General features: G+C 36.9%; 1 protein-coding gene across 2 annotated transcripts in view; it reads right to left on the reverse strand.

Moving 5' to 3' along the window:
- Window positions 1-11,048: 11,048 nt before the first annotated feature.
- The window catches only part of LOC117295482 (histone-lysine N-methyltransferase 2D-like), a 48,648-nt gene continuing 37,348 nt past the window's right edge, over window positions 11,049-22,348 (reverse strand). The window contains exons 13-17 of one of the 2 annotated variants that reach the window (XM_033778160.1): window positions 20,162-20,302; window positions 18,840-19,220; window positions 17,480-17,619; window positions 16,599-16,696; window positions 11,049-12,549 (exon numbers count right to left, since the gene is read on the reverse strand). In XM_033778160.1, the coding sequence (XP_033634051.1) occupies window positions 12,038-12,549; window positions 16,599-16,696; window positions 17,480-17,619; window positions 18,840-19,220; window positions 20,162-20,302 (1,272 nt within the window). In that variant the 3' untranslated portion in view covers window positions 11,049-12,037. Of the gene's footprint in view, window positions 12,550-16,598; window positions 16,697-17,479; window positions 17,620-18,839; window positions 19,221-20,161; window positions 20,306-22,348 lie in introns of both variants that reach the window. The other variant, XM_033778159.1, reaches the window with a different exon arrangement.

Here is a 22,348-nt window from a genome sequence, read left to right on the forward strand (position 1 = left end):
AGGAAGGTTTATTTTTTTATTTTTTTATTATAAAGTTTTGTTGACATGCCAAATATGAAATCAAGAATAAAGAAATCATCACTATAAAACAGAGGGTTTGTGTGTTTTTGATGTTTTCAATAGTTTTGTCAAACAAATTTAACTCCTAGATGACATTTTCTGTAAACTTTTTCAAACAACCAAGCACAACCAAGTAAATATTTGAAGAATTGTTCTTGCTTTGTCAACATGAATAAAAACCTTCTTTAAACATCTTTTCAAACCTGTACATGTTGAAAAAAATATCAGCTGAAAAGGTTGTTTTTTATGGGAAAAAAAATTGGGTCGGGGGGTTTTGAACGGTCGGGCAGGGACGATCAACAATTTTTTTTTATGTGGCCTAATGACAACGGTCTTCTAATTTTGTAACCTGCTTAAAGGCGCTGGACATAATTGACAATTGTCAAAGACCAGTCTTCTCACTTGATGTACATGTGTATCCCAACACACACATAAAACAAAAAACCTGTGAAATTTTAAACTCAATTGGTCGTCAAAGTTGCAAAAGAAAAGTGAAATAATAAATACTCTTGTTGCATTACTTTGTGTGCTTTCAGATTTAAAATAAAATGCTAAATTGAGTGAGAAATAACATCTTTCTCAAAAAATATGTTTCTTCAGAGGGAGCCGTTTCTCACAATGTTTTATACCATCAACAGCTCTCAATTGCTAGTACCAAGTAAGTTTAATTGCTACAATTATTTTGAGTAACTATCAATAGTGACCATCGCTTTAAGTTGCCCGTTACAAAAGTGTATCATCATTTGTCCCAATGTAGGCCTACATATACATATAAAAGATAAATAAATATTATAATTTTTCATCATTTCTTAGTGGACACTGCTGGATGGCCTGGACTGCATTGTTAATGTCATACAGGGATCAATATCAAAATGTAGTTATCTTATTGGCTGCAAATTCTTTGTTATTTGAACTTTATGTTTAGACCAGAAGCAAAAACAGGTTAAAATTGGTTTATCATGTCTGAAATAACAGCAAGATGGCGCATCAATTATGAAATTACATATATTCCAAGTTGTTCAGCGGATATGATTGTTTGTAACAATTAAAGCTTTGGTAAAATGTAGTATTATCGATACCCAAGAATAACATGGTGTAAGAACTTTCATTCTATATAACAAGTTTTTTCTTCAATACACTGGACACTGTTGGTAATTGTCAAAGATTAACCTTCTCACTTTGTGTATCTCAACACATGCACACATTAACAAACCTGTGTAATTTGATCTCAATTGGTCATTGAAGTTGCAAGATAATAACAGAAGGAAAAACACTCAAATTGAATTCGAGACCACTTGAATTCGAGACTGCAAAATCAAAATCAAATTAAAATATTTTAGTGAAAAATTCTTCCGTTGTCGTTAAACTACGTTATTTCAGAGGGAGCGGTTTCGACAGTGTCCACTTCTTAAGCTGCAATAACAGTCTATGATAAATTGCATCATTGAAAAGAATTAGCACAAACATGTTCAAACTGTGACTTAATCATTTCCATCTTTCATTTAAAAAATAAACTAAACAAACAGATTGTCAGAATGTTTGTCAGAGAGTTCCACCAGATTAATGTTTCACATATGAATTATTATTGATATCAAAATGTCAGGCAAAGTAAGTTGTGTACATATTATGCTCCATACATTTGAGGTGAATTATTTGTGTTTTAATTTGTAAGTAATGAAGGTAATAAAGAGGAGTTGTTGTTGGCTATTATAAAAAATGTCAAGAAATGTTTTCACTTGTCAGACATAAGGTCTCATTTCTCAGGTATACTGGAGCTACAATGTACACTGTTGGATTTCAAAGTCCAATTAATATTAAGGGAATAAAAAAGTGTGTAAAACCGGCAGGGTCGTGGCCATGATCGCATGGCAATGACCTTGAAAGGTTTTTAACTGCCAGTTAAGAACAAGTAACTATACTCTTTTATTCCCATTGATTAATGCCCTTTTGTTGAAAAATTAAAAAAATTACAATGGACCCTTCCCATGAAATATGCTAATAAAGTAACATGTACTTATGCGTACAGATCCTACTGGTTGGCCATTGTCATAGTTGTGCACTAAGCAGACGCGCAAATGCCTCGGGTCACACAGCCATTAGCCACGTACAAAACAGCGCAACGTTTCCTTATTTTTGCCAACCAAAATGTTAGTACGCATGTGCTATGTGCAATTTACATATTTCATGAGAAAGGTCTATTATATAGACACTGACAATCTGCTTGCAATTAAAGGAAAACTCGTAGTTTGTACATTTGTTAAAAATTTGTTAAAAATCTGTTTGCGCGTTTGGTTGTATGTACATGTACGTGCATTTAGAAATGGATTATGTGCTGTTACTAATAACTATGAATTGTGTTCTGCGTAATTAAATTGGCATACATTAGCCATAGATATGGAACAATACCTACATCAGCCACATGTGCAGTAACTGTGCAGAAAAAGATTTGGTTCGCCATGGGCGCCGATAAATGTGACATGCCTGGAGCGACACGCTTATTAATAATAATAACAGGTATTTTAGAAACGCTCCCCATAGAAAATTACAAAAACTGAAAAATAAATGCACAATAAACAATTACAAAAACTTATCGAAAAAGCTACATACACAATGTTGGAAAAGCATGAGAAAAAGAGAAAAGCTTAAACAGGGAAGAGATGTGTTTTCAGAAGTTTTTTTAATTGGTCAGTGGATTTAGCGGCTTTAATGAAAGAAGGGATTTGTTCCATTCTGTGGATGCAGTAACAGTGAATGTGCGATCGCCAGATTTGCTACGGGTCCTAGGAATGGTAAGCAAAAATGGGTCTCGAGAAGAGCGAAGATTAGGGCGAGATGGGTTATGGAAAGTAAAGCAATCCTTGATATATAATGGCGTCTGGTCATGGAAGGCTTTAAAAACAAACAAAAGTACTTTGAAGAGAATTCTTTCTTTTACGGGAAGCCAGTGGAGAGATTTAAGTAGAGGACTGGAGTCATGACGACGATCTAGCTTAAAGATAATGCGAGCTGCCTAGTTCTGTAAACTTTGCAGCCGCTTCAGGTATGCCTGGGGAACAGATGTTAAAAGGCAGTTGCAATAGTCTAATCTGGACAAAATATGACAGCGTACAGCACTATGACAGATATCTTGAGTTATGTACTTCCTAATTTGAGATATGTTTTTTAGATGGAACCTAACAGACTTACATAAATGATTAACTTGCTCTAACATGGACGTATTACAATCAAAGTAAGCACCAAGGTTCCTGGCTGATTTAGAAGGTACAATAACTGTGGAACCTACGTTGAGAGTAACATTTCCAAGGCAACGAAGGATATAAACAGAACCAGTTACAAGAAATTCAGTCTTTTCTTCATTCAGTTTCAGTCTGTTATGTGTCATCCAAGTGTTTATGTCTACCACACAAGAAGAAAGTGACTTTAGTGCTTCATCTAGGCTGAAAGCCTTCTTAGGATCAAATGTTATGTAGAGTTGTATGTCATGTAGAGTTGTATGTATGTAGGGTTCGTCCATAGAGCGTATTGTTGTATTGTTATAGGGATGTCGGAAATGTTGCAACCTAGGGGTGTCGGAACCTAGGGGTGTCGGAACATAGGGGTGTTGCAACATAGACAGACATGTAGGGTTCGTCCATAGAGCTACTGTATAAAGCTCTATGGGTTCGTCCAAGGGGTGTTGTATTGTTATAGGGATGTCGGAAATGTTGCAACCTAGGGGTGTCGGAACCTAGGGGTGTCGGAACATAGGGGTGTTGGAGCATAGGGGTGTTGGAACATAGGGGTGTCAGAACCTAGGGGTGTCAGAACATATGCATCAGAAAGCAATTAAACGTTCAATCTGCATTTCTGACAGCATATGTACATGTAGATAGTCTACATGTACTTATCCTGCGCATTACGATCGTGTTACTGTTTTGTAAACACGCACGAACATAGCTATAGCGACATCCTACACATGAACAAACTTATCATGGTTCCTTTTTTGTTTTCACAGTTTTTATTTCCCCTTGCTATTTCCCCTTGCTAAAGGCAGTGGACACTATTGGTAATTACGCAAAATAATTATTAGCATAAAACCTTACTTGGTGAAGAGTAATGGGGAGAGGTTGATAGTATAGAACATTGTGAGAAGCACCCAGTGGGCACACACCGACTTTAAGACGTCGTATACGTGTAGACGTAAATTATGTTAATTTGACGTCGAGACCTCAGATTTAGAATTTGAGGTCTCCAAATCAACCATCTAAAAGCACACAACTTCATGTGACAAGGGTGTTTTTTTCTTTCATTATTATCTCACAACTTCGAAGACCGATTGAGCTCAGATTTTCACAGGTTTGTTATTTAAAGCATATGTTGAGATACACGTACTGTGAAGGCCGAGTCTTTGACAATTACCAATAGTGTCCAGTGTCTGATCGGGTAACTATTATAGTTCAACAAATACAAGATGTTATATTTCAGGTGAATAATCGACATGAGCTGATACCGAGGGGAGCTAATACGTCCAATCACCCTCAAACCATGTTGTATTTGTATACTATGACATGGACTCCATTTGCTATCATCAAAAAGACTACATGTTTGTGCAGTTGTACCCATTTGAATCTTGTAAATCAAATGTTAAATCAACCCCAAATTGTTGTTTATAAAAAGGCTGGTTTGTGGTTAGAAGTGTCTGGGTACTCTTTTTAGAACACAAATAATGTCCACATTAAACAATTACACAGTTTGAGAAAGTTTCCCTTCAACTTAAACTTACTGATTTGCCGTATTTCTTTTAGATGTGAGTAAAACAAGTCACAAAAAATTATTTTAGCATGTAAAACGTATTTATTAATTTCTCAAAAATTACAGCACTTTAGCCAATAATTTTAGGGGAGGCCTTTCTACTCTCATTATCTTCAAACCGTGTAAGTTAAATGTAAATCTGTGGTAATTGTGTTACAAAAAGTACCCCAATCCATAAATTATTCCGAAATAAATTTATTACAGGTACATATGCATTAAAATATACTTATAAAAAGCACTTCTAATAATACAAAGTTCTTATAAAGCACATATATCTTAGACATAAATCAAGGCGCACTAGAGAATTAACCCACAAAATTAATGGGCTCTGAACAGATCGGTCTCCAACAGTTTTTTGAATGGCATTATTGAGTCAGACTGGCGGATTTCTGGGGGGAGTTTGTTCCATAGGTTGGGGGCGCTATAACCAAAGGCACGCTGACCAACCACTTTCTTACAGATGGTGGGAGTAAGTGTTGTTGCGTCGTACAGAACAAAACAGTCAGATAAGTCCCAATAAATGTTCAAATATTCTATTCTATTCTATTCTAACCGAGATGAAATTTTATTCCATTACATTTTTCAAGTGTATTTTGTTTACCCATTCGTATTTGATGGATGAATTCTAAGATATCACAAAGATATTCTTTACTACATACTGGTGATGACCAAATTTTCTTCAAACTAACTTATTCCGTGTTCAACTGAACTAAATTTTATTTACTTTTAACAAACTGGATTTTAAAACTTTATTCAAGCCAAAAGCAGCCTACACTTCAACTGGAAGTGGTCCTTTTACTTTCTTTAAAAATAGCTTAAAACCATGATTAAATAACAACTATTTTCAGCCGAGTACCTATTGTTTTTCTACACTACTTTGTTTTTAATTTGTCTGCTACTTCTCGGTGAAATTTGTCCACCTTAAAAACTGTATGTGTATTTAGAATATCTAGCACACAGTTGCCTCATGATCTGCAAGTAAATAACTGGTAGGTGCTGAGTAGGTTTTTATCATCATCATGTGTCGAGTTACAATAAATCATAGTTTATTTTTAAACAAAAAATAACAACTCATTAACTACAATAATTTGTTTTTTGTACATTGAGTTTATTAATTCTCAAAAACCTCTAAAGGGTCTATGTAACTTTTGTACATGTAGGACAAAAAACACAATGTCCACAGATTTACACTAAACTTACACAGTTTGAAGATTATGATAGTAGAAAGCTTCCCTGAAAATACTACCTGCTGAGGTGCTGTAGTTTTTGGGAAATGAGCAAAACAATGTAATGAAAATAGTTTTTGTCTCATGAAAACTACAGCACCTCAGTAAGTAATATTTGAAGGGAAGCTTTCCACTATCATTATCTTCAAACCCTGTAAGTTTAATTTAAATCTATGTACATTTTGAAAAAGTACCCAAATCCTTTAAAGATTAACCACAATTTGGCATCGGAGTTGAAGGCATCAATTCGCAGTTAATTATTGAGTTTGCTGTTTTAATTCCAGGCATGTGCAATTATCCTGTAACTTTCTTTTTGTATGGTAAGTAAATTAAAATCCTATTAATAAAACGAACATTTCTAAAGATATCACCTCAATTTGACCTTGTTTTCAAGTTTAATTATATGTTTATTTAAAGGCAGTGGACACTATTGGTAATTGTCAAAGACTAGCCTTCACAGTTGGTGTATCTCAACATATGCACAAAATAACAAACCTGTGAAAACTTGAGCTCAATCGGTCATTGAACGAGCGAGATAATAATGGAAGAAAAAACACCCTTGTAACACGAAGTTGTGTGCGTTTAGATGGTTGATTTCGGGACCTCAAGTTCTAAATCTCAGGTCTCGAAATCAAATTCGTGGATGAATTGCTTCTTTCTTGAAAACGATGGCACTTCAGAGGGAGCCGTTTCTCACAATGTTTTATACTATCAACCTCTCCCCATTACTTTTTACCAATCAAGGTTTTATTCTAATAACTATTTTGAGTAATTACCAATAGTGTCCACTGCCTTTAAGGTCAAAATTACAGCTTTGTAGACAACATGAAGAGCATTAACTGGTTTCAGTGTGTATGACTTTACCATTTACTCATTGACTGAAAAATTATCATGATGTCGTCACATTTGACAGAACCAGAATGGCAACAAGTACTTAACTGTGTTGTTTTATTATTATTTTTTGTTGAACATTTAACATTTAACATGTAACGTTGCAGAAATCGGTCCCTAAAAACAGTACACATTGCCCTGGATTTGGCGAATGTTATGAAGTAAATTTAAATGGTTGGAAATATGTTTTTAAAGTATTTTTAAAGTATAATTTAATACACAATGCAATTTGTGTGATTTTCTCTATACTACGTGAAGTAAAACTGTTCGTCATTTTGGTGGTGTCAAATCTTTGACTCCACAAAATAGCAGCCAGTCGATAGCTCTCGTCAATCAAACCGCTGCACTCTAGGCTGAGTAACCAGCACATAGCGCCCTCAGGGGATCCTCGAGGGAATCCGTAATTTCGGATTACAAATCCGTAATAAAGGATTGCTAATCCGTAATAACAGATTGTGAATCCGTAATAACGGATTACTAATCCGTAATAACAGATTGTGAATCCGTAATAACGGATTACTAATCCGTAATAACGGATTACTAATCCGTAATAACGGATTGCGAATCCGTAATAACAGATTGGAATTTTATTTTTTGCTGGCACTAATGGGCCTTCGTAGTTTTTTTACCTTTCTAGAGAATGAAAATGTCACATTGATAGATTATAATCCATATGGTAGTGCTGCCACTTGCCCTTTTTCTTCTTTGAAATTCACATGGGCACAAAGCAACCCCCCACCTCAGTTTTGTCCAAAGTTTGCAAGTGTTTTATATACACTTGCCACATTTTTTAATTTTACCATTTTTCACTGTAAACATTTCACAAAATTTGTATTTAATTGTCAAAATTGTACCCCTTCATAATTTCAGTTTTTTGTCCAAGTGCTATACAACTTTGGAAAATTGTATATGTTGACATAAAAACACGATTTTGAGTACTGGGTCATGTTTGGGACACTATAATCACTGGTTTGTCCCATTTTGAGGGAAATCAAGGTTTAAAAACTCAATTTAAAACTGCCAACTTTTGTGCCACAGGTTAAAATGATGAGGCCTGGTAGACGATGGATGACATGCTATTTTCAACTTAAAAGGGAGAGCATTGAACTATCCTTATCAACTGGGGCCCAAACGCTGGCAGATACCTTTTTAAAAACTTCAGATCATGTTGATACAAAAATAGTAATACCAATTTTGTGGGGTAAACATGTCACTTTTACCACAAATGGGAAATTTTGTTTAGGGATTCATTTTAGCTATCTTCATATAAAAACGCTAAAAATTGTAGGATAATAATGGCCTTTGGCTTGTGTGAGCTTTTTATAATAAAAAAAGGAAGATGCCTGAAAACATTGCAAAAAAAGAAATTTGTTCCCCAAGCAGCTTTAGTAATTTTCCATAACACCACACGTAATGCTTTCCCCAAGCTTGCCCAGTAGCTAGAGGCAGTTCGAATCCTATGTAATTGCAGCGGGTACCACAATGATATAATATATTAAATTTGCGTTGGGGATAAAGAATATTAATTTTGGTTTTTACCCATACACTGATTGTATATTATCCCCGATGCAAATTTAACATCTATTAAACCAAACCATTTTTTTGTGAATGCATCCTTCCATCTCATGGGGGGAGAGGGGGGGGGGGACACACTGCATAAACCTTTACTTCTACATGGTACCTTAATGTTAAAATGTCACACTCATAAAGTGTCGAAAAAAGACAAATACTTCACAAAATCACAACTACTGAACCATACAATGGATTTTTAAAAACAAACACAAGTTGCACTTAAATAAACCCCAGTTTGACCTTGTATCGAAGTGAGTGAAATTATCTTTGTAACAAAGACGTATCCAATATAAGATTGATGACCTCACTGCAAAACAAACCCTATGTAGGTCGAAAAATTACACAAATCTACATTCAATTCAGATTTAAAATATAAATAGCTTAAGTCAACACGATACAGATGACAAGTTTAAGCAAAGCCATATGACCGGAAGTTAAGATATTACACAGAGAATGTGAAAGCAGCTTGGAGTTGTAATTAAGGCACGCTGACTTTCAATTCTTGGTTGTAAAGAATTTATGAGATATGGCCCCTTCAATCCCCCACTCTTTCAAGATCTTTTTGAAAGTGTATCAACCTTAAAAATCCATTGTAAAAATCCATTAAAGGAGTTGCAATTTTTTTGAAATATTAAAATGTGAGTTAATGTTATCTGACAATTGACTACATGTATAGGGCATTTCTACATGTATATACTCTACACATGTACATGTATAGGCCTTTTTAACAAGTTTTTGAACTTAACGCAAAAGTTGGAAGGAAGAAGAATAACTAAATCAAAAGGGGGATGCTTGGCCATATTAAATTTTAACAATTCTCTTATCCAAACAGTCAAACAACTCCTGCTCTGTGTTGGTTTCTTTAAATCAAGTGTAAATATTTGATGTAGAGGACTATGATGACTATATAAGTTATCACACAAGCGTGAGTGGAATACGCAAAAATATAGCGCTTCTGCGTCCCATATACATCAGTCCAAAGGCGCTATATTTTCCATATTTCCACGAGCGCGCATGTGATAACGTATTTATACTCAAGTAAACTTGGCGCATGACATAGAACACACAAGACGCAGGTAGTGATATTAGCCATGCAATACTATAAGTTATCACACAAGCGCGAGTGGAATACTGAAAAATATAGCGCTTATGCGTCCCATATCCAACGAGGCCGAAGGCCGAGTTGGATATGGGACGCAGACGCGCTATATTTTCCGTATTGCCACGAGCGCGCGTATGATAACGTATTTATCTTCAAGCAAACTTGGCGCGTGACATAGAACACACAAGACGCATGGTAGTGATATTAGCCGTGCAATTAGGTTTTTATCACCACTCCATTCTGCCAATCCGATTGGAGGATTAGCGCGTACTTGAAGATAAAGGTTTTTATCACCACTCCATTCTGCAAATCTGATTGGTGTATTAGTGCGTACTTGAAGATAATAGGTTTTGTGGAGCTCCTGTTTGTACTTGTATTTCACAAGCCAACATTTCTTTTAAGACCCTAGAAGGGGATTACAAAACATTATTTGCCAAAATCAACTCAATGCCACAAGACCACAAGGAAAACTTACCTCTTACCAGCAAAATGTAATCATTTAATTGTTTAAAGGCAAACTATATCTGTTTTTGTTTGACTCATTCAATTATTTCAATCCTATATACATGTAGATATATACAATAAAACTAACCTGTGAAAGTTTGGATGTGTCCAGAATGAAAGAATCATCTGTAATTGCCATACACAATCTAGGAAACCTACCATGCATGCAATTTTTTTCATTATTGATTTGTTTTTAAATCACCTTCTCTAACCCAAATTCCTTGGATGGGAATGGTTTCTCAAAATGTTATACATTGTATGCCTCTTTTAATATTTATGCATGACGTCATAATTGCATTGTGACATACGTTGTACCTCATGCATAAATATAAAGAGAGGCGTATTGACAGCTGCAGAACTTCTTATTTAAGTTTTTATGGTACACACATGGTGTTACCACAAACCAAATATATATTGATACCTCACCATTCAATGCCTCAAACCCTATAATATATTATAAGTTTTTATGGTCATTAATTTGTGAAGTAATTATCAAAATATACTTTCCCTTTTAAACACAAAACATATGTCACAGCCAATTTTTGTGAAATGGATTTCTATCTTTAAATCCCATGAACCAAAGCTGTCTAAAATTAATCTGTCCCTTTTATGTACAGAGGAATAAAATGGCATAAAACCAGGCACAGATCCAAGGAGGGGCATGTACCTTCCAGTAAAATTTGACAAAAATATTTAACATAAAAGAGGAAGAGAGAAACGAGGGGGTGAAGCAATTCGTACAACTGCGCATTTATTACGATAACACACAATTATTATCTTCAATTTAAGAAAAAATAATGTGTAAAATGTCCTAATGTTAAAGACATTGGACACTATTGGTAATTGTCTAAGACCAGTATTCTCACTTGGTGTATCTCAACATATGCATAAAATAACAAACCTGTCAAAATTTGAGCTCAATTGGTCGTCGAAGTTGCGAGATAACAATGGTGGTTTTTCTTTCATTATCATCTCACAACTTCGGCAGCTGTAAAGGGGCACATTTGACAGGTAGTTACTTGAACCACCATCCTCTCCAGCAGCTGTAAAGGGGCACATTTGACAGGTAGTTACTTGAACCACCATCCTCTCCAGCTGCTGTAAAGGGGCACATTTGACAGGTAGTTACTTGAACCACCATCCTCTCCAGCTGCTGTAAAGGGGCACATTTGACAGGTAGTTACTTGAACCACCATCCTCTCCCGCTGTAAAGGGGCAGATTTGACAGGTAGTTACTTGAACCACCATCCTCTCCAGCTGCTGTAAAGGGGCAGATTTGACAGGTAGTTACTTGAACCACCATCCTCTCCAGCAGCTGTAAAGGGGCAGATTTGACAGGTAGTTACTTGAACCACCATCCTCTCCCGCTGCTGTAAAGGGGCAGATTTGACAGGTAGTTACTTGAACCACCATCCTCTCCAGCAGCTGTAAAGGGGCACATTTGACAGGTAGTTACTTGAACCACCATCCTCTCCAGCTGCTGTAAAGGGGCAGATTTGACAGGTAGTTACTTGAACCACCATCCTCTCCCGCTGCTGTAAAGGGGCAGATTTGACAGGTAGTTACTTGAACCACCATCCTCTCCAGCTGCTGTAAAGGGGCAGATTTGACAGGTAGTTACTTGAACCACCATCCTCTCCAGCAGCTGTAAAGGGGCAGATTTGGTCAAGTACATGTATAGGCCTACTTGGCTCTCGCGGTTCGGAACAGATTTTGTAGTGTAATTAACTTCACAATTTTACAGGTGTGTCCCCCTTTAAAAAAAACTTGGATCTGGACCTGTAAATACTCCGTTTGTTCACCTACAAAGACTCTGTAATAGTTTATCCTTTTTTTTCAAAGACACCTAATACATGTGTCCAAAACAAACTTATACAAAAACTAGGGAGAGTTAATGGGGGGACATCCAGAATGGTTGCTGCTGATTGTATTGAGGTCCTTCCCCCAGAAGTGAATGCTGCACAGATGGTGGTGCTTTTTGTGGTATGCTGTGTGTAACAACGGTTGGTTCCCCTTGTGGAGGGGACATTGCAACACCCTGGGAGACTGAAATACCAATTCTCTCTGCTTGTTCTACGGATATAGCAATTCTTTGCTGATTAGCTTGATTTCCTTGTGAGACAATTAATCTTTGTGGTGGAGGTTGACGGAGGGAAGGTCCAGAAGACGTTTGGAAAGCATATTCTATCTTGTCTGGTGACCTATGATGAACTGTAGGAGATAATGGTGACCTGTGGAAGATGACTGGAAGCTGTGGACTATTATTAGGTTGGAAGTGGGTGTGTGCTTGTGGAGATCGTATAATATCCTCATCTTCATCTGAATCACCAGCATCATATGAAACTAATCCCTTGTTGCGCTTCTGTGGAGGTTCATCCATTAAGGCAATCCTATGACCCTTAGCTAACATCCATTCAATGATGTTCATGTACATGTAGTCCCAATTTAGGGGTTTGGTTATAATTGTGCAATTTTGTTTAAGTGTATTACAAAATAAAGATTGAATCCGACCATCAATCAAAATCAAATTTAACAATGGAAGAGAAAGCAAGTGTTTTATTGTATTTTAATGGTTCCCCACCCCCAAAAAAAATAATATTGCATAGAGAATGTTTTTTTAAAATTGGTTTTGGGGAATAATGCATGAAATTTCCACATTATTTAGGCATAACGGTTGATGTTTTGATAATTTCAGTGATGTGTTGGATGTATATTAAATATATATTTGAAGAGAAAAAAAAGGTATAATTAATTTCCCGATTGGGAGAAAGGGAGAGAAAGTTGTTTCAGTTAATTTCCAAACCACATTTGCGATGGTAGGATGGAGAAACATCAGCAGGGAACAGAGTAACCCAATCACGTTGACATCACATTGGTTAACGCCAGACATGAAATAAAAAGAGACAAAAGGAGGAAATACACACACTGTTAGTTTGGAACAATTTAGATTACCTTCGTTGCGGAAAGATGATGACAAGTTTAGTAATAACACATCACTGTACGAGCGAAACATAAGAACATCTTCCTGCAAATAAGTTTCTTTATATTGCAAATGGAAAAATGAGCATATAACTGGGATTTTTTGAGGATTGCTTTAAAAAGGACCTCCCTTCATTTCTTATGCCAATGCTTGCACTTGACATGATTTTGATTTTGCAACTACCTTCCAAACCATTCTGTGCCACAAGTTGAAATTCAAGACTTTGAATTACCTTACTTTTATCCCCCAATCCCCCAATCCCACAGTGCTTATAACAGAAAGTGCTTTAAACACTGTTTGTAATGCACATTCACTAACTGACAGGTTAAAGACACTGGGCACTATTGGTAATTGTCAAAGACCATTCTTCTAACTTGCTGTATCTCAACATATGCATAAATAAACCTGTAAAATTTGAGATAAATTTGTCGTTGAAGTTGTGAGATAACAATGAAAGAAAAAAACACCCTTCAGGGGTTTCAAATTCTCGATCGCCCGCAGAATTTTCACTAGCCCGCACGTATTTAGGCCTAAACACAAAATTTTCAAAAAAAAACCCACAGAAGCGAAGCCCTTAACATTTTGCTTTTGGAGGACTTTATCTCTTAATTTTTACACTTTTAATCATCCCTTTTCCATCAACAACAACTTTTAAATGACTTAGTGGTTGATTGGTTGGTTGTTCTGAACATGTTTTGAACTCCATTTGCAACAAAATCTTTATGAATCAACGATCATTCAACAACGCACATCGAGAAACAATTCAATGAACTTTGCCCCGCATTGCCCTCTGTTGGCAGAAGTAGTCCATGTTATTAGAATTCCTCCAAGGCATGTGCATTGTGCAGTCTGCAGGTGTAACGCACAACTACATCAATTTCTTTACTCCGTTTGTGAATGTGTACTGCATTGAAGTCCAGTCAAGAAGCTCATGAATATGAAAATATTAACAGCCATCATTGGCCAATCACATCATGCGGAATGTTGATCAGAATGGACTTTGGATGACTGTGTGTGTTGTGTATTTTTGTGCATCATGTTTTCAATGATTAAAAATGTATTCCGAAATGAACGATAGCAATTCAGATCCTGATCGCTGCCAAATTAAATCTAGCAAATATGTAGTATTGTCAAACTTACTATTTTAAAAGCTTTAGTAAACAATTTCTGAGGCATTTTGCCACTGTACCCTCATTTATGTGAAAAGGAACAAATATTTGACTCACCAGGCGGGCTAGTGAGAAAGGGTTTTCACTCGCCCGTCGCTTTTTTCACTCGCATTTGGCGACCGAGCGACAGCTAATTTCGAACCCTGCCTATGTAACACAAAGTTATGTGCTTTCAGATGCTTGATTTTGAGACCTCAAAATCTAATTCTGAGGTCTTGAAATCAAATTTGTGGAAAATTACCCTTTTCTCAAAAACAACATTTCTCACAGATTAATCTAAAAAACTTTTTGTAAATTTGTACCACACCTCAGGGGGCTTGAGCCCCCCCCCCCCCCCCCCCCCGAAGAGGGTCCCCCAAAAGATAAGAAAAACAGGGGGAGAATGAGGGAAGGAAATAAGAGCCGAGGGAGAAAAGTCGCAAATGTGTGTGTAGTTTTTGGTTTTTATTTCCGGTGGAAATATTTTCTTTTCTTCCTTTGCCATTCGCATTTTTTTCCCTGCCAAAATAACTCTTTTATCTAGGATATTCGTTAACGCGAGGTGCGAGGTGAAAGATTTTGAACACATCTTATGCAATGATCTTATGACAACTCCCTTGTAATTGTGTAAACTTGCAACAATAACATATAAAGCATTTGAAACCCGTTGTCCAGGATAAAATATATCTCACGTCGTTCTTGGTTGCTCCGGCATTCAATGGTTTTCTAGTACTACACTTAAATTTGAGAAACGCCGGATAGTAATGTTTTTTTTACCCGCGATGTTTTGACTGAATATGCATGAAACCAGATACCGACCGACACGACCGAATGTTGATCACAACGCGCTGCTTCTTTTCCACATTTTTCATTTTAGTCGGCTATGTTCAGGGATTAAAAGGTCTGCAATCCTACCCTTAACAAATTACACATCATATTTATGCCCGGGTTAAAGTTATAATTTCATTTTTGAACAGTAATCTGATAAAAATTATTATGATGCGACACCACTTTCGCGAAACAAAGGTTTATCTGTAGGTTCTGGGTTTGCCGCCTACTTATTCATGGAATTTGCTGCCCAGTGATGGTAGTAAGTAGCACCGTCTATAATGTTCTCTTTTCAGCCACATCCACAGCATTTACTATTTAAAACAAAAACCTTTGCTGAATTATTGACTGATTTTTGCAGTTCGTAATTATAGACGATACATTTTATATGAATCAGAAGTGCTTAAAGAGTATGTTTTTCTTCTAAATATATGCATAAAGAGGCTTGATTTTTCACCCCCAAAATGCAAGAAAGCTCAGAGCTCCAGGGGCCTTTGCCCCCTGGACCCCCACCGGGGCTTAGCCCCACGACCCCACCAGGGGGCATAAGGCCGGCCCCCGGACCCCACCCAATAAATTGGTTTGAGCCCCCACCCAAAACATAAACCTGTGTGCGCCGTTGAAATAGCTAGGCGGTATGTCACAATATAAATCATTAAGGGAACATTAAGAGTTCAACGTAAGATGAACCTTAGCACTTTGTCTCACCAAGCCCAAGTCTCTCATAATCTTTTCAACTAGATGTACATTAAAGGGTCTGTGTACTTGTTGTAGGACACAACACACAATGTCCAGAGACTGACATTTAACTACCGCTTGAAGATAATGATGGTATGAAGCTTCCCTTAAATATCACTTGCTGAGGTGCTGTAGTTTAGGAGAAATCAGTTAAACAAGTCACGATAACAATTTTTATCTCAGGGAGACAAATATTATTATTAGCATGTAAAACATATTTTTTGTGACATTGTTTTACTCATTTCTCAAAAACTACAGCCCCTCAGCAAATAATATTGTAAGTAACTTTTTACTACCATTTTTTTTCAATCGGTGCAGTCTTTGGGCATTGTGTTTTGTGTTACAAAAAGTACCCAAATCCTTTAAATGTGTTTCTTCTTTGTGAAATTTTTCTCAAACCCTTATTTACTCAACAAGGGTATTTTTATAGATAAATAGAAACACTTGTTAGAATAAAATGTGCCATTTACGGTAACAAGCGTTTTGGAAGAACATACTTCTGTGCAAAAGAAATATATCACATGGGTTTTGGTGCGCGCTAATTAATTGTCTAAAAAGAAAACCTGTTTGGAGCCTTTGTTTAGCATTTGAAAAATGCCAGCCTTTTAAAAAAGTGATGGCAACACCTATGTGTATACAAAAACAATAATAATTAAGCACACAGCTCTCTAGATATGATGAGCAGGCTAGAGGAAAAAGAAGACACAACATTAGACCGATAGGTTGAGAGTGAAAGTGTTATAGAATAAGGTACGAACCAGGTGGATGTAATGGTGGTGGCATAAGATGTTTATCCAGTTGTCTTGGCGGTGGTTCAACCATTGACGCTACAGAAAGTGGTGGTGGTGGCATTAAACTGAAACAAAAACAACAACCTTTACACCTCCTTCATATGTCTATTATTTAAAATGACCAAGGGAGATCAAAAGTATGCATCTTGTCAATCTTTGTATCCCTTAGCAAAGCTATACACACCCAGAAGAAAATGTTGCCTGATCCCATGGATGTGCACATAAGGCATTCAAAATATGGGTTTCTTAATGATTTTTGTAATCTACTATGTTGACATTGTTAAAAACAAATTTCAATATATCACGTCAAGAATACTTTTAGTCCAGCTTTTTCAGATACCTGTCTTCAATGCAACATGAATAACTATTGTAAGGGCACCTCCTCCTCAGGGTGACATACATGGGCATATGTGTCAGTTGATAATACAAATATAGCGAGCTACATGTATGTGACGTAGGAGCCAAACAATTTAAAGATTTAGTGTATGTATCTAACAACTATTCTGGTTCCACTGAATCAAGAAGATATTGATTTACATCATGTTTAAGCTAAACTAATGTTCATCTCCTGAGGTGAAAATTACTAGTGTTTTTTGTTGTACTCATTTGTTAAAAACAACAGCACCTACATGAAAGCAAGGTAAGCTTTCTACCATCGTTATTATCTACAAACCGTGTAAGTTAAAATAAAATCAGTGTTTTGTTTTACAGAAAGTACCCAAACACTTTACACCTGTCTTGACTGTGCAGTGTGTACAAAGGCACATTTTGCATCGTTTTCTAAGAAAATTAATTAATTAATTAGTACCAATTTATCTAAGGCATAAACCATAAGCAAAATAACTCACATTGTATCATCTGCTACACTCATTCCCTGGGGGTGTAATGGTGCTTCTTGGCGAGGTGGAGGTTGACTAGATCTGCTCATTGGCTGCGCTATACCTGGTATACTGTCTGTACCTACATTAGTCAAATGGGGAGGGCCATGCTATGCAAAATGGTAGGAAGATAAAAACATGGTTAAAGCAAAAAGCACAGTAGTTTGGCCTTCAATGCCAATGATGACCCACATTGTTACTTTTTATGTGACCTTCCTGCTTAAAGGCACTGGACACTATTGGTAATTACTCAAAATAAGTGTGATAGGCTGGTGAGAAAATAACTTAACTCTGTGCGCAAAGCCCAACAGCAATCGAGCCCAAAACGAGCATGGTACCCAATTATTAACATTTATCTTTAGTTTTAAAAGCCCTACTCTGCAGTCTGGGGCGTTATTAAATGGTTATAATCTCCATTTCTTTAGATTTTTTTTTTTTTTGGGGGGGGGGGGATAAACAAAATTTAACATATCTGTTTTTTAGGGCAAAAAAAAACTCCAGAATTCTGTTTTAAAACAAAGGAATCACATCCCTGGTCTGAAGTAACGTAGTTTTTGAGAAAGAAGTAATTTCTCACTAAAATATTTGAATCGAATTTGAGACCTCAGCTGAGATCTTGAATTCAAGCAACTGAAAGTACACAAATTGTGCAACAAGGGTGTTTTTTTTTCCATTATTCTCTCGCAACTTTGACAACCAAATTTCACAGGTTCGTTATTTTATGCAAGTGTTAAGGAGATACACCAAGTGAGAAGACTGGTCTTTGGCAATTACCAAAGTGTCCAGTGCCTTTAAGCTTTGTTGCATTGGACCTTTTACGTCCAGTTCCAGCTCTTCCTGTCAGCTGAACAGCATTCCATCGATGTTTGTGGACGGTAATCTTTTCTTCTGCAACTATTATCTATATATAGCCTGTATATTGGTCCACTTAACAGGCCAAATAGAGTAACCGTACATGAACATTAAAGCCATTGGACCCTTTCGGTAAAAAGTATTGTTCAGAGCAGGATCTGATCTTCTAGTACAGTTCGACCTCTGGTCGCCATGGGAATTTTGCTTTTAAAGTATAAACCAATAACAAATGAATTGCAGGATCCAACCTGCCAGTGGAGGATCTGATCTGTTACCATTATATGATCTAATCTACCAGTAAAGGCAATAATGAATGTTATCCAAGAATGCTAGATGAAGGCAAAAGTAAAATGAAAATTGGGTCAATAGTTAGTAGGTTATGTCCAAAACTGCCTGCAAATATAAGCTTAATATGAGATGAAAATAAAAATAAATAAATAAATGCAGAGTAGTAAGAAACTGGCCCAACTGATCTTACTTGGTAGCCAAGAAGGTCCTCTTTGCAATCATCATCTGGGGCTTCTTCTCGAAATCGTCTTTTCTGACGTTGTTCTTGATGGACAGTTGAAATGCTTGACAGACTTGGACCACAAAGAGCTACTTGTGAGGCATCAGATGACTGAAGCTGTTGCTGCTGTTGTATTTGCTGTAAATGTTGCTGGTGACGAATTTGATGAGCTTGCTGCTGTTGTTCTTGCTGCATTTTTTGCTGTTGTAATTGTTGATGAATCTGTTGATGGATTTGTTGTTGCTGCTGTGACTGCTGTTGTACCACAACGGGAGATGATCCTTGAAGGACTGAATGCTGAGATGATGCAGTTTGTGTGTGAATTAAGCCAACAGTCTGTGCAGCAGACAGCTGTAATATCACGATAAAACAAGCAAACCACTAATTCTAAAGGGGAATAATATACACATACTGATAAGACATGCACTATTTACCGAATTATGCCAGTCCTTATTTGTTTTATAACACACCTCGGTCTCAAATGTGAAAAAAGAAAAGAAACTTGGAAAAGAAAGAATTTTTTTGTTGCTGTCCACGGTCACAACAAGAGAGGGCGCTGTAAACAGTCAAAAATTAAAAGACTAGTGCCCACTCGGGTACTAGTTCCAGCAAAACATGCGCACGCGATCACTAGACTATATCAAGTCACCCTAAGTGACCTTGGGTCAGCCAACCAGAGTACAGAACAAGCAAGAGGTAAGTTATAATATACTTTACAGTTGACAAGCAATTTGGATCTGTATTTTTCAAATATTGCCTTGGTGCCCTTCGCAACTCTTTACGATTGCCTTGATGCCCAATGAAATTTCTCGAAATTGCCTTGGTGCCCTAAATTTTTCAAAAAATTCCAGGCAAAACTGCCTTGCCCCTTTAAAGTCGAAGTATCAGGGCTGATCAGACTAATGATGTTACTGACACTGCAGTGCCATGTGATATAAAGGTACCTTCAAAGGAGGTAGAAAGGTAGAAAAGATGACAGAAGTACCAAGAACTTCAGAAGATTTGGCAGGTGAAAGTAAAAGTAGCGTCTGTGGTGGTTGGAGCACTTTACACCATTCCCAAAACTGGAAAACAACTAGAGCAAATGAGGGAAGAGCTGTTTCAGGAGGCGGTGCTTTTGAAAACAGCAAAGATCATGCAAAAGACCCTCAGATCTAAGGCTACAGGAAAAAGCCTGATACTGCCACAAAGAAAAAGTTAAGCTTTCTTTTGCATGCTGTGATAAAATAAAATAAAAATAATAAAAGTAAGGGGTTACCTAGAGAACTAAATCCCATCATTGATAATATTACCTGGGCATTTAATATTTGCTGCTGTTGTTGATGCTGCTGAATGTGTTGCTGAACCTGTTGTTGAATGACCCCTTGTGGTGCTGCTTGAGTTGGTACTGCTGCAACTGATCTTGGAATTGACACTTGTTGCACCAATACTGCCTGCTGAGGAACAGTCAGGTAACAGTTTTTCATATAACTTAGTTGATATTTTTTTTAGTTAACAAAATAAAATTTCAGTTCATATCAAGTTCACTCAAAAGAACTTCAAATATGTATATCACAAGCAAGTACACATTGGAAAACTTGCTGCTTAAAACTTTAAGAGGAGATAAAGGGCATTTTTAAATCTGTCTATATCCTGACACACATCCCAAGATACATAAACTATCAATTTATTTATGGGTTCAATCCCAACATTAATAATAACTATAAGTCTTTTATAGCACACGTATCTACCAACAATGTACTCTAGGCACACTTTCAGAAAAATAGGTTATTGAAGTGATGAATCCTGAGACCCATTTACGAGCACCTTATAAGAATATTACAAGGTGCAGCCAAAGCCAGGAACACCGGGCGAACCCCTTTTCTTTACGATAAGTGCACTGGGTTCTTTTACATGAGTTACACCACACATGGGACCAACGGCTTTACATCCCATCCAAAGGACGAAGCAATGGTTAAGTGTCTTGCTTAAGGACACAAGTAGCACAGCTGGGGGATTCGAACCCACACTGATCAGAAACACCAGAGTTTGAATTCGGTGCTCTTAACAGCTCAGCCACGACACTTCCCCATGTATGTAACAATTGGACTTGTGTTGATGTTTTTGTATTTCAATAACTAGAATATAGGCCTAAGTGTTTTAAAGGGATGCTGCAGTGAATTAAAATAAAACAGTTAATTTTGCTGTCATTTATTTCTGATATATGTATTGAACCTCAATAAAATGTGTATTGTTTTTTCCCCGACATATCTCACTTGCGTAATTAGCGAATAAGTCATGCCCCCCCTTTTGTGGACTGTTACCGCCCCCTACCATCGACGTCACGTCGGGAATTCAAACATATCGTGGGCAAAAAGAGTCTGGTCCCTAACTACACGCGCCTAGGTACCAGGCCACACAGTGCACACGTCTCTATATGCACACAGCCAGGGGGACCGACGGCTCGGTTTCCCGACATGACGTCACGTTTATGCCCCTTTTAGGGGCGGGGTGGGTTCCCCTAATCTCTTGAAACCCATTTTTTAAATACTTGCGCATTTAATAAAAAATAAAAAAAATATTTCAGGTTTAAAAAGTCATGTTTAATCGTTTAAATAAAAAAAATAAAAACTGCAGCCACCCTTTAAGGGCAAACACAGAAGAGTTTTGCTGTTTTGCAGAGGACGTGACCCAAAACTTAGGTTTTCCCATAGTGAAATACAAATGTCCTTCAAAAGATACCTTTCAATTTGGCCATTTTCAAGCATTCAATACAAATTAAGGACACATTATTCAACTGAACCAATTTTCCAGATCGGATGGAGTTATCTTTTACTTCCAGCCATATAAAAGTTATTAAATTGCTGTGCTGTGCAATATGTGCCGGGGGATTGTGCCAAGTTTGCTGCTGGGATTACACATTGAACATGTAGATGCAACAACATTGATGCCATACATCAGTACAATGGGTTTTTTCCAGCCATTTGTGAAAAATCAATTAAGAAATCTTTGCCAGGATACTTACTCTATGTACTAAAGAACTAATGGTTTTGACCTATAATACAATATTTAGCCTACCCACTTTCCCCACTTTCCCTCAGATAAACAACATTGCCCAAGTAGCTCTAATAAAGCATATTTTCCTCTCTGCCTGCCGGAAGAAATGTGGTTTCAGCTTCTAATGCCCATCCTTGTTCTCATACAGGGCTTCATACAATTTGGTGTTTTTGATGGAGGGGTGCTTGTGTATTTGGGCTTAGCCTTACAAGATACTTGTGAGAAACCATCTGTTAGAAATAAGTTTTTGTCATTTCAGGTTCCGAGTGAGTAGACATTCAAACTCACAAGACACAAAGTGAGTTCATGTATCAACCTCATACTTGTGCATTCATAACATGTGAAATCTTTGGTCTAACCGATGTAAACTTTTTAGAACAAAAATCAACCTTAAGTTCAGAAATATCATGACCTTATTTTTTATTAAGTTTGGAGCAAGAATT

The sequence above is a fragment of the Asterias rubens genome, chromosome 10, assembly GCF_902459465.1.
Source record: "Asterias rubens chromosome 10, eAstRub1.3, whole genome shotgun sequence".
Lineage (NCBI taxonomy): Eukaryota > Metazoa > Echinodermata > Asteroidea > Forcipulatida > Asteriidae > Asterias > Asterias rubens.